Source organism: Papio anubis, chromosome 3 (genome assembly GCF_008728515.1).
Source record: "Papio anubis isolate 15944 chromosome 3, Panubis1.0, whole genome shotgun sequence".
In the NCBI taxonomy this organism is placed as follows: domain Eukaryota; kingdom Metazoa; phylum Chordata; class Mammalia; order Primates; family Cercopithecidae; genus Papio; species Papio anubis.
In genome coordinates, this window is record NC_044978.1 from 4,977,201 (window position 1) to 4,994,377 (window position 17,177).

Below are 17,177 nucleotides of genomic sequence, written 5' to 3' on the forward strand. Positions count from 1 at the left end.
CCATCTAGTTCCAGAATTTTTCGTCATCCCGAGTTGAAACTCTGTACCCGTTAAGCAATAATGCTCATTCCTCCTCCCCCCGCCCAGCCCCCAGTAACCTCTCTGCTGCCTTCTGTCTGTAAATTTGCTGATTCTAGGTACCTCCTAGAAGTGAGATCATGCAATATTTGTCCTTTGCTTCATCCATGTCGTGGCATGTATCCAAATTTCCTTCTTTTTAAAGGTTGGGTAATATTCCATTGTATAGACTACATTTTGTTGATCCATTCATCTGTTGTTGGAAATTTGGATTCGAATCCTGGGCTCTTAAAGCATTGTGCAGCTGGGCGCGGTGGCTCACACCTGTAATCCCAGCACTTTGGGAGGCCAAGGCGGGCAGATCATGAGGTCAGGAGATCAAGACCATCCTGGCTAACACAGTGAAACCCTGTCTCTACTAAAAATACAAGAAAAAAAAAAAAACATTAGCTGGGCCTGTAGTGGCGAGTACCTGTAGTCCCAGCTACTCGGGAGGCTGAGGCAGGAGAATGGCGTGAACTGGGGAGGCGGAGCTTGCAGTGAGCCGAGATCGCGCCACTGCACTCCAGCCTGGGCGACAGAGTGAGACTCCGTCTCAAAAAAAAAAAAAAAAAAACTTTGTGCATCATGGCTGGTCATTATCAGTGTCACCTATGCCCTCTGTCTAGACTCGAACACCCACGCATGCCTGGGCTGATGTGCTTGGCTCTTGAGGTCCATGGGCTTTGGCTTCAGATCCAGGCAGTCATCCTGTTCTCGTGTGGAACAAGGGCAGGACATTTGACTCCTATAGTTTCCTGATCTTTGAGCTGAAGGCAGTAACAACCCCGTGCAGTAAGGCCTGTGACGAGCACGCATTTAGCCCTGTGCGCAGTCGCTTAGCACAGCGCCTGACACACGCCAAGTGCGTAAGCACAGTGGCTCCTTACAAAATCATAGCTAAGCCGATTTCCCCAAACATCTTCCTTCCCCTCTCCTATCCGCTTGAGCCCTATTGTTGGTTCCAGATTAATGTGCAAAAATGCGAGCCCTGGGGTCAGGAGGCACTTCTAGTAGCCTCGTCTCTGTCCCTGTAGCGTGAAGGATAGCTCATTTTCCTAGACGATGCTCATTTGTTGGGACCAGCTCAACTGTGCCTTCTCCATGCAAGTCTCCCCGGGAGAGAATGCTCCCTGTCAGAATTCCTTTTGCACTTACTGCTACTTTGTTATCCACTATTGTGTGTAGACATTTATGTTATATCTTTTAATTCCAAGCCTCATTAGTGAGGTCTGCAAGTTTTTCCTCAGTTTATACCCCCATCTGAATATGAAACAATTCACCTGCCCCAATATAAGATGAAAGTGTCCCAAAATTCTCCTTCAGTCTTCCTATTTAAGTCTTACCAAAGCTGTTGTAGTATGAGGTGCTCTCAGCCCCTGTATTTGGAGCAGCCTCAGGGAGAGAGAAGGCACATTGTACTGAAACCATCTCTGCCAGTCCTAGTCATGGGTCTTTGTACAGGTCAACTAGCTGAATTAGACTTTTTCTAAGGCAAATTTAATGCTAGCTGGGTAATTATTTCTTAGGGTTTGACCTTACAAAAGCAAATGTTGGTTGTTACTGTAAAAAGTACATTTAAAAATCCATTTAAAAAGCAATAGAGTATGAGGTTTAGATAGATAAATGTGGACCCATAGGACAAAATTTCTCCTGTTCTAATATCATTCAAATGTGTTCTTGTGACTTGGGAGGATTTTTTCACTAGTAGCACATATATGACTTCAAAAACTGCTTCAATTTCAACAATTTCAATGGAAGAGGAAAATGTGAACGTATGCCGCAGAAAACTGTTCGATGCTTCAAAAAGTGGCTGTAGAGATGCCCTAAACCCTATTTGAAGATGCATGTTCTAAGAACTCAAAGAACATAGTAATGAAATGGGAATTTTTTTTTTTTTTGAGACGGAGTCTCACTCTGTTGCCCAGGCTGGAGTGCAGTGGCACGATCTCAGCTCACTGCAAGCTCCGCTTCCCGGGTTCATACCATTCTCCTGCCTCAGCCTCCCTAGTAGCTGGGACTACAGGCGCTCGCCACCACACCCAACTAATTTTTTTTTTGTATTTTTAGTAGAAACGGGGTTTCACCATGTTAGCCAAGATGGCCTTGATCTCCTGACCTCGTGATCCTCCCGCCTTGGCCTCCCAAAGTGCTGGGATTACAGGTGTGAGCCACTGTGCCCGGCCTAATGAAATGTGAATTTAAAACAGTATTTCTAAAGTAATTTAGTTCTTCATGTGACTTAAATATAGATGTAGTTTAATGAATACAGAAACTGCTATACGATATTTGACCCTGCATCCTAAAAATTTATCTGTTCATATTCGACATGTTGTGTTTGAGATCTCTTTATTTTGGGGGGTATATATGATATTTGTGACCAATGTGAATGGTTGAGGTATGGTCCTCATTTTACTGGTTAACACTTAAAAGCTTTGTGTCTCACTCTGTCTCTGATAACTTTATAAGGGGATGGGCAGGGAGTGGTTTAAGTGTAGAGGTATTCAGCTGGACTTGATATTTCAATAAGATTTATAAAATCAGGGCATCCACTCTGTTTCTCCTTTTTAAGTCTTTTGGAAATTCAATTGGTGATCTATAAGATCACTTTAATGAAGATTGAGTGGGTTTAAGATTTATTATACTTAATTGGGAAGAAAAAGCCCCAAAGCAGTGGGGTGGGACTAGCTAACTCCCTGTGGAGCCGCTTGCATGTTTGTGCGTGGGATCCCAAAGTTACCCCGAATCTTTCTCCTGATGCTCGGAGTGAGGAGATGGGCCCAGGGCAGTGACCACAGTCAGGACTCGGTGGGATAGGGTTTGGACAGCAACCTCTGCTTTCCTCTCTAGCTGGGAGACTGGCATCTCTTTTGAGCTGCTGTACCTCCCTCTCTCTAGGGAGAGCCTGACTGCTCTTTTGGTTCAAAAGGGAATGGCTTAAGCAAATCTAACTTTAGGGAATTTGCCAAGCCAGGGTTAAGGAGCACACATCCAACGGGTTTGGAGTGGGGCTTTGAAAGAACAGCAAATGGCCCGGCTGCTGCTCTCTTGTTCCTCCCTGAAGCCTGAGCTCTGCCCAGCTAGTGAAGGACAAAGCGGGTGCTTTCAGCCTCTGTAAATAGCCTATTGTACAAGGGGAGGAGGCGGGGCACGGAATGGCAGCATCTTGCCAGCTTGGGTTGCTGCGTTAAGGAAAGATGTCAGGCTTTCTTAATTTGCCACTGCCGGGGCAAGGGTGCAGTTTATGTGTGTTTGTTTGAGGGCTGCATTCCTAGTGAAGTGTTCCATCAGATTGCCATTATTCATCTTAATGAAAGCTTGAGGAACTTTAGAAGGAGAGAAACATTCAGACCACCCGGTTTTTGGTTTCTAAATGACATGAAGAGAATACAATGTTAATGTAAGTAAAAGTTTGCAGAATTGCAGGGGTAGTGTGTGTGTGTGTGTGTGTGTGTGTCCTCGAGAAAATGATGTCCTTGTGAGTCACCTCTGGCCCTGAGCCACTATTTTCATGGTACAAATAAAAAGGTGAAGAGGTGAACCTTTGTGTATAGTAGGCCTCGCACCCACGTGTTCGGAGGCCGGGGTGATGGGATACATGCTAACGTTTATGTAAGACGTTGAGCATTCAGATGGACCTCAGTACAGAGCTCTCATAATACCTGGGAGTGTGAGTACTGGAAGGACTTTAGAAACCTGACCTCATGGTTCCTAACCTGGGTTGGGCTAAAGGAGACTTGTGGTAATTATGTGTATTCTCGGGGGAGAGGGTCAGTGGCTTAGCATAGTTTAAGAATTATTAGCATAGGTGGGATTTGGAGTCACATTGTTTGGTGTCCCGTTCTTGACTGACATCCTGGGGAAGCCTTATAAGTCTCTGGCCTTGGTTTCTTCCTCATCAGTTTGCGTTTGTGATGTTCAGATAAGACACTGGATATGAAAGCCTTTCCAAAACACTAAGGAAATGCTAATTGCATTTTTAGTTCTTCTATCCGAAGTTTGGGTAGACTTTCTGTTTTCTGACAGTCATGCAGTTCAGTTTCCATCACCCTGCCTCGCTGTGCCTGTCTCTGCCCAGGTCTATTTAAAGGAATCTTCTGTGCTGGATCTTTACACTGGGCTTGTGCCCATATTTCCTTGGCCATTGTTACCTTCCCTGTCCTTCTGTGGTCTTAGACTTCAGGTTTGTAGGAAATTCAGAAAACCCAGCTGAGCAAACCCACCTGCTGTAAGGGTCGGGAGGAGGGTGCACAGGAGTGGCTGTGGAGGAAGGAGAAGCTGGCTGTCAGTAGCCTTGTGTGTTCCTGGCTGGGAAATACTGGCTCCTTAAGCCTTTAAGCCAATTGAATCATATTTTTGGCAAACTGCAGCATGATTTTTATGCCCAGGCTATAAATTTCCTCAGATGTTTATGTGGAAATTTGATTTTGAAAGAATAAAGAAATATTGAAACCAGAACACTATTGGAATAAGAATAAAATCTGAGTTTTACCATTTGTTAGCAAGTGTATGAGTCTTAATCCTTCTTAGAGACCCCTTAGTCTAATGCTTATGTTCACATACAGCATTGAAAGGCTATTTATTGTGCCTGATTTTCCTTGGATGTAAGTCCGCCTCCATTTTTAAATACCCCAAGTGCCTTTTCCTTAATAGCAGTTAAATAGAAGGAAAAAGATTTGTAATGCTGTCAGTGTCGGTTTAAGAGTTGTTCTTCACACAGATCTAAATGAGCCATTGTCTTAGTTCTTTACGCATAGACTATAGTTTTCCTGTGTATAGCATTCATCAGTTGGTTCAGTGAAGTTGGCTTGCAGCTTGTTACCTGGCTGCCATCTAAGAGGCATGAATTAAACTGCTATAGTTTGTCATTATCACCCACTAAATACAGGAATTTGGCTGGATTCAACCCTTAGTATTGTAGATTAGTATCTAATGAAATGCTCTTGTATACATACTACTAAATATATAATTTTCTCAAGTTTTTTTTTAAAAAAGTGTTCTTAGATTTAATACACTTTCTTGGTATAATGCAGTGTATAGCATGGCTACTGCTGATGCTTAAAATAGACGAATTAATCACCTGTGTCTGACCGTATTTGTTTACAGAGGAATTATTTAATATTCTCACTCAGGGATGTGATTCTGTTGAGCAGCACCTGCAAATTCACACAATCTAGGTTTTATGGAGTTACTGTGGGAGCTCTGGGGAGAGAAGAGAGAAAGGCATGGCAGTGTGTGTCAAGGGTGAGTACTTCCTCTTCAGACCTGGAGTGCTGCAGGGTGATGAAGACAACTAGAGGTGGAAGGATTTGAGGGCAAAGCAAGTTTGCACGTTATATTCCTAAGGCTGCTATGAGGTTGTGGGGTTGCAATACTGTTTCTGAAATCTGACCACTCAGTGTCAATCGGACATGGACTTGATTTGTCTGCTTATCCCACCTGGTGTGCATCACTTCCTCAGAAAGGCCTTCCCCAGTGCCTTGCAGACCTTGCTTGTTTGATTTTTATCTTCCCTGCTAGAAGGTTAGCCCATCGAAAGCCTAGACCAGGTCATCAGCACTGTCTTCCCAGCGCCTGGCCAAAGCGTGGCTCACACTAGGTGCTCAGATATGCAGAGTGACAGGAGTAGCTCAATTCCTATGTATTCGTCCAGAATAAATCTGCTGTCGGCATGCTCTGGGCACTCGGTTTCTTTCTTGGTATGCCTTACCTTGGTTGGACATACCCCCCAGCATCCTATCCTTCATTTCAGTGGTTTAAAAAATATATGCCCATTGTCTCTTATTGGGAAGCTGAGCAGAAAGAAAACAGTGTCTGTTTTCAGAACCGGTCCTGGCAGCAACACTCACTGATGCCTGTCCCTGCCCATGGGTGGAGCAGTGGGGTGACTCTGCTGCTGGCTGCCCATTGGCCTATTCTCCGCCCTCTGCTCTCCTGAGAAGTCAAGTGTGGATTTTGTCTGCTAGTTACCTTTAGCCCAGTGGGCAGCAGCGTGGGGCTCGGCATGTGACTTATGCCCTGAGAGACCTTGGCAGGCTGGGGGAGCGCGGCTGAGCCCTGCTAACCACCCCCCACCCCCAGGCTCACTGCCCTCTTCTGTGTCTGCAGTGGGGTGTCACCTAGCAGTCAGCTGTTGGTGGCACAGATGGTGAGTGGTTTTGGAAGTGCTGGTGCCTTCTTTCCAGAATCGTGGCCTGAAGAACTCTGCTTATCTGTTCTTTCTTTGCTGTCATGGTAAACCTTGAAATTTCGTGTGTGTGTGTGTGTGTGTGTGTGTGTGTGTGTGTACACTTACACAGATTCATTGTAGCAAGGATTGAATGAGCAGAGCAAATACATTAGGTTGGTTCTGGTAGTATTAATGGCCTGTAAAACAGGGACTATTAAATTTAAAATTAATTTCATTTAAATTTAAATTTTAGCAGAAAATTTCTGTATTTTAACAAAGAAAAAGAAATGCACATCAAAACCACAGCGCATTTCTCTGATGACCAGTGATGATGAGCATTTTTTCATGTATGTGTTAGCTGCATAAATGTCTTCTTTTGAGAAGTGTCTGTTCATATCCTTTGCCCACTTTTTGATGGAGTTGTTTTTTTCTTGTAAATTTGTTTGGGTTCTTTGTAGATTCTGGACATTAGCCCTTTGTCAGATGGGTAGATTGCAAAAACTTTCTCCCATTCTGTCGGTTGCCTGTTCGCTCTGATGGTAGTTTCTTTTGCCGTGCAGAAGCTTCTTCATTTTATCTGAACACTCCTTGTAGGCAGTGTTTTTACCTGCATGCCTTACTTGTTCTGCACTCAGGATGAACCATAGAGCGTTGGTAGAGGAAATAATCATAGCATCTAACATTTTTGAGCACTTTCTAACGTGTGTGAGATCATTCTTACCTCTTTACTTGAGTCATTTAGCAGTCGGAAAAGCCCTACGGGATAAGGTGCTATTTCCAGCTCCTTTTACAGATAAGGAAACTGAGGCACATGGAGGTGAGGTCATTTGTCCCATATCATACAGCTCATAGGCTGGGGAGGCAGAATTTGACTCTAGTATCTAGCATTTAGGGTCTTTTTTTTTTTTTCTTTTTTGAGACGGAGTCTCACTTTGTCGCCCAGATTGGTGAGCAGTAGCTCACTGCAACCCTCTGTCTCCTGGGTTCAAGCGATTCTCCTGCCTCAGCCTTCTGAGTAGCTGAGATTACAGGTGCCCACCACCACACCCAGCTAATTTTTATATTTTTTGAAGAGATGGAGTTTCACCATGTTGGCCAGGCTGATCTCGAACTCTTGACCTCGAGTGATCTGCCCGCCTCAGCCTCCCAAAGTGCTGGGATTACAGGCATGAGCTACTGCACCCGGCTGCATCTAGGATCTTAAATACTATTCTCTACTTTCTCTCAAACACTGTGCTGTATTCCCTCTTTAGACATCTGGTGGTCGGTTTAAAGTTTATGCACACCAATTTATCTGTTGTTTCTTTTGGCTATAATGTCTTGGGGAGTGTAAAAGAAACTGATCTTACCAGAATAGGCAACTATGGGTTTCCCAGCATTTATATGGACACCGTAGTGGTGTGAGGCGTACAGGAAGGTGAAAGTTAGATTGGTGTGTTTAACCAGTTTGGGAACTTGTTCTGAGATTGTTGGAAGAAATAGAAACTGACGGCCCTTAGGTGGTTTGGGCTTGTTCTTCCTCTTCACTCACATTCCCATGAGCCTTGACAATGAGAGTCGAGTGTTTTTGATTAGGTGGACGGACAAGAGCAGAGACATAATAGCAAAGAAGAAAATAGAAACTTAAATCTACGTATTTGAGTTTTTATGGGAAGAATTCTTCATGAGTAAAATCTTTTTAATATGATTAATGAAAGGAAGAGAATGGGGTTTTTTTCAAGACAAGACAATGGAGAAATAGAATGAAAATGAAATCCTAAAGTGTTTTTAGAAAAATGACACTTGACAGCCAGGAAAAGACCTGGACCATTAGATTGTGGGTTTAATGCCTGGACTGGCCGAGCAGCTACCCAATTAGATGGCTGGCCTTTGGGAATTCTGGAGTTCTGAAGAGGAGTCCTGCTTCCCTGGAATGAACATGACATTTTTCTCTTCCAACAGAATTCAGCTTAGAGAACTATCAACACAGGACAATGCAGGCCCACGAGTTGTTCCGGTATTTTCGAATGCCAGAGCTGGTTGACTTCCGACAGTACGTGCGTACTCTTCCGACCAACACGCTTATGGGCTTCGGAGCTTTTGCAGCACTCACCACTTTCTGGTACGCCACGAGACCCAAAGCCCTGAAGCCACCATGTGACCTCTCCATGCAGTCGGTGGAAGTGGCGGTGAGTGGAGGGCCCAGCCTGCCTCGTGTGTTTTCTCTGCATTTCCCCAGATGAGCTAAGCCCTGTTGACTGTTATATCGATCAAGATCACAATCACAATCAAATATCTGTTTATAAGTACACTTTATAAATGGAAATGTGCCAAACAAACAAATTGCTAATGGTGGTAACCAAAGGTACAGGGCAAAATGTAGGCACAGGGAGAGATGAGAGGGTGTTGGTTGGATGTCTACCTTCAGTCACATGGAAGATCATTCTAGAAATCACATTGAGTTTCTACCCTGTAGTAAGCATTGTAGTCAGCCTGGAGGATTCCACAAGGAAAAAGACAGCACAGAACCTCTGTTCTCCCAGGGGTTAGATTCCGGCAGGAATGAGAGTTTTCAAACAAACGTTACCAAAAGAATGCGCTTGTGGTGCATCTGACACTTAGAACACAACCCCAGGCTGCTGGGAGGGACTTTGGGATTTCAGATAGAATAGGGCTGGAGTAAGAACTTGACGGAAGAACATGGCTGCAGAATTCAGGGCAGGACATGAAGAAACAACCCTCAAGAGGCGCATCTGGCTGGGTTGCTGAGTGCTGTGGTTGTGTGTGACTTGGGCAGACTGGAGGCTATGCTCTCATGTTAGGAAAATGAAACTGGAACGCAGGCGATTAGGGCTTAATAGGTGGGATGGTGTAAGGAAACCTTAGGATCCTTTCAGGAAGATTCTTAGTGCTCCTGCTCTCCCTGCCTTCCCTAGTGAGAAAGGCGGGGTGTGGAGAAGGTGAAGTGGCCACATGCTCACTGGTGCTTCCACTCCTCACCTGTTCTTTGGTTTTCTCTATGGTCGCTTGCTTTCCTTTACCCAAGTCAGTCACCCTTCAGTGTTTCCCGCATTCAGCAGATATGCAGAAGAACATTGTGAAACCCAGAATCCCCCCATTTACTGCTTCCAGATGGAAGGGATGGAAGACCTTCCCCACCCTCCCGGGCCGACCGCCGCAGAGGGAGCGCGTGCCCTTCCACACACAGCCCTGGCTGGAGCCAGCCTTTTTGTTATTTATGGGATGCTAGTCTTTGTTTTGTTTTAGACAAGTTCTTGGATTCATTAATGTGAAACTCTTAAAATATATAAAAGATTCTTCAGTCTAATTCATACTGAAATATAAATATAGAATGACTGAACTACTGCTGAGAAAAGTGAACTTTCTGCTTGATTTCTATTTAGAAGGTCAGGGCGCATTAATATTTCACCTGTGTTGATCACATAGGCTGGGGAAATGAGTGGAATCCCCCTTTTCCTAAGGGATTCCTGTGAGGTTCTGGCATTCCTTCTCTACTGGCAGAGCACCTGATGTATCCCGGCAGCGCTGCCGTCTCTATGAAGAACTGTTGGCAAGTGCAGTGTTAAGACATGTGTAACTTAGCAGTAACTGTAAGAAATGAGTAATTCCTATTGTATGAGAAATTGTGGGGGCACTTACGTATGGTTTTAAGACTTTAGCTTAGCATAAAGGCATTGTGCCTTCTTAAAATAATTACCTGTGTTCTCTGTAGAACAATTTAAAACTTCAGATATGCAGCAAAAAATGAAAATCTATAGTTTTACTGCCCAGGATAGAGGCTTCCTGATTTTTCTCTGTTTATAGAAATTGATTGAGCTCTGATTTTCAGAATTTGTGGGGCTGAGAAATAGATACTGAGCTTGCTTTGCCTTTTTAAAAAAGAAGTTAAAATTTTACATTTAAAAGTAGCTCTGGAATTATGGTGCTTAATAATTACAAATGCTTTGATGTAGCTAGCATCATCCTACGGACATCTAGGGCAGGGAAAGAGGAACTTGATTCACTTCATGAGGTACCGGTGAAGAGCCTGTGCTGCTGGCACTGCTGCGGGGCTGGTGGCCGGAGCGGAATATTGTGGCCGTGTTCCTACTTTGAAAACAAGTAAGCAAGGTTTGCAGTTCCCACCCTCACTCCGCACCCCCATCTCACACGCACAGTTTTTATCACCCTCCTCGTCCTGTAGAGTTTCCATGGATAATAAAATGAGAAGAATCCGCACTTTTTGGTTTGGCCACTTCTCATCACAGTCCACGCCGGCTGTTTCCCAGCTACTGATTTTTAAGGCAGTAGCACAAAGGTTCTTTGTAAGTTACACCTTCTGAAATTTCCTTTTAAAAATCAGGATCGTAGGGCTGGGTGCAGTGGCCACATGACTGTAATCCCAGCACTTTGGGAGGCCGAGGTGAGAGGACTGCTTGAGGCCAGGATTTTGAGACCAGCCTGGGCAACATAGCAAGACCTCATCTCTATAAATTGTTTTATTTTAATTAGTCGGGTGTGGTGGCTCATGCCTGTAGTCCCAGCAACTCAGGTGACTGAAGTGGACGAATCATTTGAACCCAGGAGTTGGAGGCTGCGGTGAGCTATGACTGTGCCACTGTACTCCAGCCTGGGCAACAGAGTGAGACCTTGTCTCTAAGAAAAATAAAAATCAGGGTTGTAAAGAAGAGGTTAACACTTATGCTGGTGATCTCTAATGAAGACCTAAATTAGAGAACAGGACAGACAAGCTGGGTTAGGAACAGAATCCAAAAAGTGTTTCCTAAGTGTTGGAGCCTCGACTGATCAGGGCCCTGTCTGCAGAACCATGTCCTTGTGTCTGTAGTGGCAGCTCACAGTCGTAACTGTGACTCCCTGCGTGCCAAGGAAGAACTTCCATCTTCTGAAGGATTTTGCTGCTGCTGCTCTGTGACTTTGAGCAGTGGATGGAAGCAGATTTTGTGGGTTTGGTTTGTTTTTACATCACCGTCACAGATAATGCAAGATTTCCGGGGTTAGCCTGTGTTCCGGTTTAGCCTGGCTAAATGTGTCAGCCTGTTCTCCGAGATTGAAGCTCCATGGCCCCCTAGTGAAAACCGTCTTCACTGGAGTGACTGGAAACCTTTTGGGATCGGTCAGAGCCCAGACACACGTGGTTCTGTTAAGCAAAGTACAGGAGCATGTTGGAGTGGAAAGGGACCAGGGAAAAGAGGGATGGGGCAGACGTGGGACTGGACTCCAACTTAGACCAGGCAGCCTTGGGCAAGTTCACCAGGCTTTTCTGACCTTCAGATTCCTCATGTGGAAAACAGAAGTGACAGTACCTTTCCTCCTTCAGTGTTGCTAAGAGGACTGAGTAGTTACGCAATGTCTGCTTGGCCCACAATAAGTATGTAGCAATTGTTTTTTCCCTTTCTCTTTTCCCTTCATATTTTATACACAAGAAAACTGAGTCCAAAGAGGTAAAACTGTATCATACAGTTAGTAGAAGGTCCAGAACTCTGTTTTGCTGCCTTCATTATAGTAGTAGAAAGTTGTATATTGTAACTAGGGCTTTGGGGAAGGGGGCAGTAAACCAGGATAATAAGGAAAGTTTGGATCTGTCCAGATCAATGTGAAGAGTCAGTGAACTGAGCCTCTGAACCCAGGAGCAGGCTTGTTTGTTTATTTGGAGACAGGGTCTTGCTCTGTTGTCCAGGCTGGAGTGCATTGGTGTGGTCATAGCTTACTACAGCCTCAAACTCCTGGGCTCAAGCTATACTCTCACCTCTAACTCCAGAGTAGCTAGGACTACAGGCATGCAACACCATGCCTGGCTAATTAAAAAAAATTTTTTTTAGAGGTGAGGTCTTGTTGTGTTAGTCTCAAACTAACGCAAACTAACTAGCTTGTGCCAGGCTAGTCTCAAACTCCTGGGCTCAAGCAAGCCTTCCTCCTTGACCTCCCAAAGTGCTGGGATTACAGGTGTGAGCCACAGCACCTGGTCTAGAGCAGTCTGTTTTGAAAATGGCTATGCAGACAAATGAGTCTAAACGTATTGATGGAAATGGATGGAGCCAAAGGGACAGGTAAAATAAAAACAGAGTCTAGGTTCTGTTGGGTATAGGATCAGAAATTGTCAAGAATCGGGCAGTGGGCTGGGCACAGTGGCTCACGCCTGTAATCCTAGCACTTTGGGAGGCCAAGGTGGGTGGATCACCTGGGGTTAGGAGTTCAAGACCCGCCTGACCAATATGGTGAAACCCTGTCTCTACTAAAAATACAAAAATTAGCCAGGTGTGGTGGCATGCCTGTAATCCCAGCTATTCGGGAGGCTGAGACAGGGGAATTGCTTGAACCTGGGAGGTGGAGGTTGCAGTGAACCGAGATTGCGCCACTGCACTCCAGCCTGGGCGACAGAGCGAGACTCCGTCTCAAAAAAATAATAATAATAAATAAATAATAAAAAATAAAGAATTGGGAATGGTGAGGACTGGTATAAAAGGGGCACAGGACTGTGAAAACTGGAGTGGTTCTGCCCTTCCCTCATCCTCTATCCCTGAACCAGGTCAGACATAGGTGGAGTCAGAGCAGAACTTGGTGTTGATGCGGCTTCAGGTCCACCTATCAGAGTTTGCGAGATTTAGGCCATGAACCATTATGAATATAGATGAGAACCTGTGTAATTGCTGAAGGAGGTAGTGTGTGCAAGACCTGCTGCTCCCAGTTAGTACGGACCCCTGTGACATTCACAGAAGCTCAGAATGTCTGAGATGCTCTGGAAGCTACCTTATCTCCGTCTGCAGCTACAACTCCAATGATCACATTCAGTGCTACGCTGGCGCAGCCAGCCTGGCCCTGCTCTGGATTGGAGGCATCCTCAAGGGCTGCTTCCTGTGGAAGCAGTTTCGCTGGACTGCAGGGAGCCCCTGGAATTTTGGATACTGGGCCTTGGGGTCACTTGGGAATGGGAATGGCTGTTGTGTGGCTCTGTTTGCCAGAGGGGGCCGTTGGTGATGAGCCCCATGCAAGTGGCACCTGCCCTTCGCCTGCTCCTTCTGAGCCAGTGAGACGGAGACCCTCCAGAGAGAGTATGTGAGTTACTCTCCTTGTGAGACAGGTGGTACGGGCATTGAGATGACTGACTTGTCAAATTAGTTCAGAAAGATGTTTGACAACTACTACAAGATCATAATGTCCTTAAACAAAAACCTGTGATATGTGTTATTTGTTTGTTTTTAAATATTAGAGAAGGGAATACATTTTAGCAAGTAAAAACTTTTTTATGCCTTCAAGTCTTTTCTAAGACTTACTTTTAAGAGTATCAAAACCTGGGTTAAGGTTTACTTCTGGTGACTAACCCAGTTAGACCATCACAGATTCGCTGTTTAGATTGTTATCAGACCTCGGTTCCAGCATGGGTTCACCTCTTATAACACACAGAACCAGTTCCAGCATGGGTTCACCTTTTATAACACACAGAACCAGTTCCAGCATGGGTTCACGTCTTATAACACACAAAACCAGTTCCAGCATGGGTTCACATCTTATAACAAATAGAACCAGTTCCAGCATGGGTTCATCTTATAACACACAGAACCAGTTCCAGTATGGATCTACATAACACACAGAACCAGTTCCAGCATGGGTTCACATCTTATAACACACAGAACCAGTTCCAGCATGGGTCTTCACCTCTTATAACACATAGAACCAGTTCCAGTAATGGTTCACTTTATAACACACAGAACCAGTTCCAGCATGGGTTCACATAACACACAGAACCAGTTCCAGCATGGGTTCACCTCTTACAACACACAGAACCAGTTCCAGCATGGGTTCATCTCTTATAACACACAGAACCAGTTCCAGCATGGGTTCACCTCTTATAACACACAGAACCGGTTCCAGCATGGGTTCACATAACACACAGAACCAGTTCCAGCATGGGTTCACCTCTTCTAACACACAGAACCAGTTCCAGCATGGGTTCACCTCTCATAACACACAGAACCAGTTCCAGCATGGGTTCACCTCTTATAACACACAGAACCAGTTCCAGCATGGGTTCACATCTTATAACACACAGAACCAGTTCCAGCATCGGTTCACATAACACACACAACCAGTTCCAGCATGGGTTCACTCCTTATAACACACAGAACCAGTTCCAGATAGTTCACATCTTATAACACACAGAACCAGTTCCAGCATGGGTTCACATCTACCAACCAGTTCCAGCATGGGTTCATACCACACAGAACCAGTTCCAGCATGAGTTCATCTTACACACAGAACCAGTTCCACATGGGTTCACCTTCTATAACACACAGAACCAGTTCCAGCATGTAATTCACTCATAACACACAGAACCGGGTTCCAGCATGGGTTCACATAACACACAGAACCAGTTCCAGCATGGGTCTTCGAATTTCTATAAATACCACAGAACCAGTTCCAGCATGCCTCATCTCTATAACACACAGAACCAGTTCCAGCATGGGTTCACTCCCTCTTATAACATTACAGAACCAGTTCCAGCATGTATACATAACACACAGAACCAGTTCCAGCATGGGTTCACCTCTTACAACACACAGAACCAGTTCCAGCATGGGTTCATCTCTTATAACACACAGAACCAGTTCCAGCATGGGTTCACCTCTTATAACACACAGAACCAGTTCCAGCATTGGGTTCATAACACACACAGAACCAGTTCCAGCATGGGTTCACTCCTTTATAACACACAGAAACGGTGTCCCAGCATGGGTTCACATCTTATAACACACAGAACCAGTTCCAGCATGGGTTCACCTCTTATAACACACAGAACCAGTTCCAGCATGGGTTCACATCTTATAACACACAGAACCAGTTCCAGCATGGGTTCACATCTTATAACACACAGAACCAGTTCCAGCATGGGTTCACATAACACACAGAACCAGTTCCAGCATGAGTTCACATCTTATAACACACAGAACCAGTTCCAGCATGGGTTCACCTCTTATAACACACACAACCAGTTCCAGCATGGGTTCACATCTTATAATACACAGAACCAGTTCCTTGGGTATAACTGATCTTGTTTCCTAGGTGGATGACTAAATTCCATACCAAATGATCTCATGACCTCCAGGTCACATGCTGGCCGGTGGCCCTTTTGCATGAGAGATTGAAATTTATACATCCATATGTTGGCATGTATATGGTTAGCGACTTGCTTTAGCATTTTAATCCTGTGCTTCATAAAGCCTACCACAGAGGATGTGACACTTTGGGTTTAATTCTCCACAAGTCACAGTGAATAGTTATCAGATCTATATTCATTCAGCAAGGACTTGAGTTTTTCTGGCACGATGTGCACAGTACCAGGGCAGAAAAGGCTGCTGCCCCCAGGGAGCTCCAGGCCAGCAGGAAGTACCACTCAGACCCCTTGTCCTTGGCAGAGGGTGAAAGCCATCTTGAGACTAGAGCAGTCAATGCAGGTGACTTGTTTTCATGCCACAGAACTAAGCTGTGGGTTCATTCTCAGGTAAGGATTTGGAAGAACAAACTAAAGGTGGCATATCCAGGCTGTGGAAGCCAGTGCTCAATCAACAGCATGGTTTACAGTTCAAAAGTCACACCCCACCAGAGGCCTTCTCAGTGTCATGATCTGCATGAACAAACCACAGACCTCCCAGCTCACATGCACACTGCAACAAGGACTAGCATCCTTCATCCATGTTTAGAGGGTGTATATGGACATGTTACCAAGTAGGATTTCCCCATGTGGCTGGTGGAATCCCTCATTTCCACATAACCATACTTCACATGTATGCATATAAAGGCCCACTTGCAAACTGGGAGAAGTAATTTTTGCAGGAGAAGAGAGTAACTCATTGATTCATAAGTTCTTATGAAGACTCACACTGGATTTGTAGAGGGAAAGCAAGTGTGGGCCTATGGGGATCATGCCAGTGGAAACGCTGAGGGTGGCGAGACACCCTTCTGGACTTGAGTGGCTGGGGCCCACTCTGAACGGGAGCTATTGTTGATCTGGGCAGGATTACACGTGTCTGTGAGGCAAACATTTAGAGACAAACCTAAATGGAAACTGCCAGGAGAGGGCAGGAAGGGAGCTATCCAGGAAGGGCAGCTGGGGTTGAGTTGGATGGTGGTGTCACTCGCCCTCACTGACAACAGCCTGGTGGGTCGGAAGAAGGAGTGTCACAGTCAGTTGCAAGATGGGGCAATAGATGAATGATTTTGAACCAAGTGGGAGGTAGCAGGTGAACATTGAGAGGAAGGGACAAGTATTAGGAACAGTAGTAGTAGTATCTGGTTGTTTCTGCAGTCATTTGTAAATATGACCTAATAAATACTGTTTCCACAGTCATTTGTAAATATAAACCTAATTCTCATCTCTGGGAAGCTTTAGAACAGAAATCAGTTATCTGACGTATATTTAACTAGAAGTGTGTATGAGACTTCAGAAGAATCTCCTGATCCGGTGCTCTGGCTTCATCCCTATTCTTCATCCTTATGGAAATCTGGGCTGTTTTTAGGCATTAACTTCCATTTATTACCATGTGTGATTGCAGATTCTGGGTCACTATTCCCCATGGCCTGTTATACCATGGTCTTGAAGCAACATAATTGTACAAATGGTCAAATGAAGCTGGGAGCAAAGATTTCCCCTTTTAATTCTACCCGTAGCAGCTTTGCTGACTAGATACTCAGAGAATTCCTGAAAAGTATTCCAGCATTTGAGGACATTTGCCGCAAGCGATCCTGGCAGTTGGGGCAGTGAGGTGGTGCATTAGTCAGGGTTCTCTAGAGGGACAGAGCTAATAGGATGGATATATAGGAGTTTATTAAGGAGTATTAACGCACATGATCACAAGGACCCACAGTAGGCCATCTGCAAACTGAGGAGCAAGAAAGCCAGTCCGAGTCCCAACGCTGAAGGATGTGAAGTCTGATGTTCGAGGGCAGGAAGCATCCA

The 17,177-nt window shown here is 45.0% G+C and overlaps 1 protein-coding gene and 1 pseudogene across 18 annotated transcripts in view; both read left to right on the plus strand.

The window, feature by feature from the left end:
• Positions 1-17,177, plus strand: part of ACSL1 (acyl-CoA synthetase long chain family member 1) — a 71,843-nt gene that overhangs the window by 13,939 nt on the left and 40,727 nt on the right. For 9 of the 18 annotated variants that reach the window (XM_031664126.1, XM_003899409.3, XM_031664128.1 and 6 more), the window contains one exon: positions 8,168-8,394. The exons of 1 other annotated variant lie outside the window; for it this stretch is intronic. In XM_031664126.1, coding sequence (XP_031519986.1) covers positions 8,200-8,394 — 195 coding nt within the window. In that variant the 5' untranslated portion in view covers positions 8,168-8,199. Of the gene's footprint in view, positions 1-2,723; positions 3,458-5,278; positions 5,302-5,377; positions 6,292-8,167; positions 8,395-17,177 lie in introns of those variants that run through there. 8 more of the 18 variants (XM_009207967.3, XM_009207961.3, XM_009207962.3 and 5 more) reach the window with 5 other exon arrangements.
• Positions 12,563-13,733, plus strand: LOC116274113 (annotated as a pseudogene).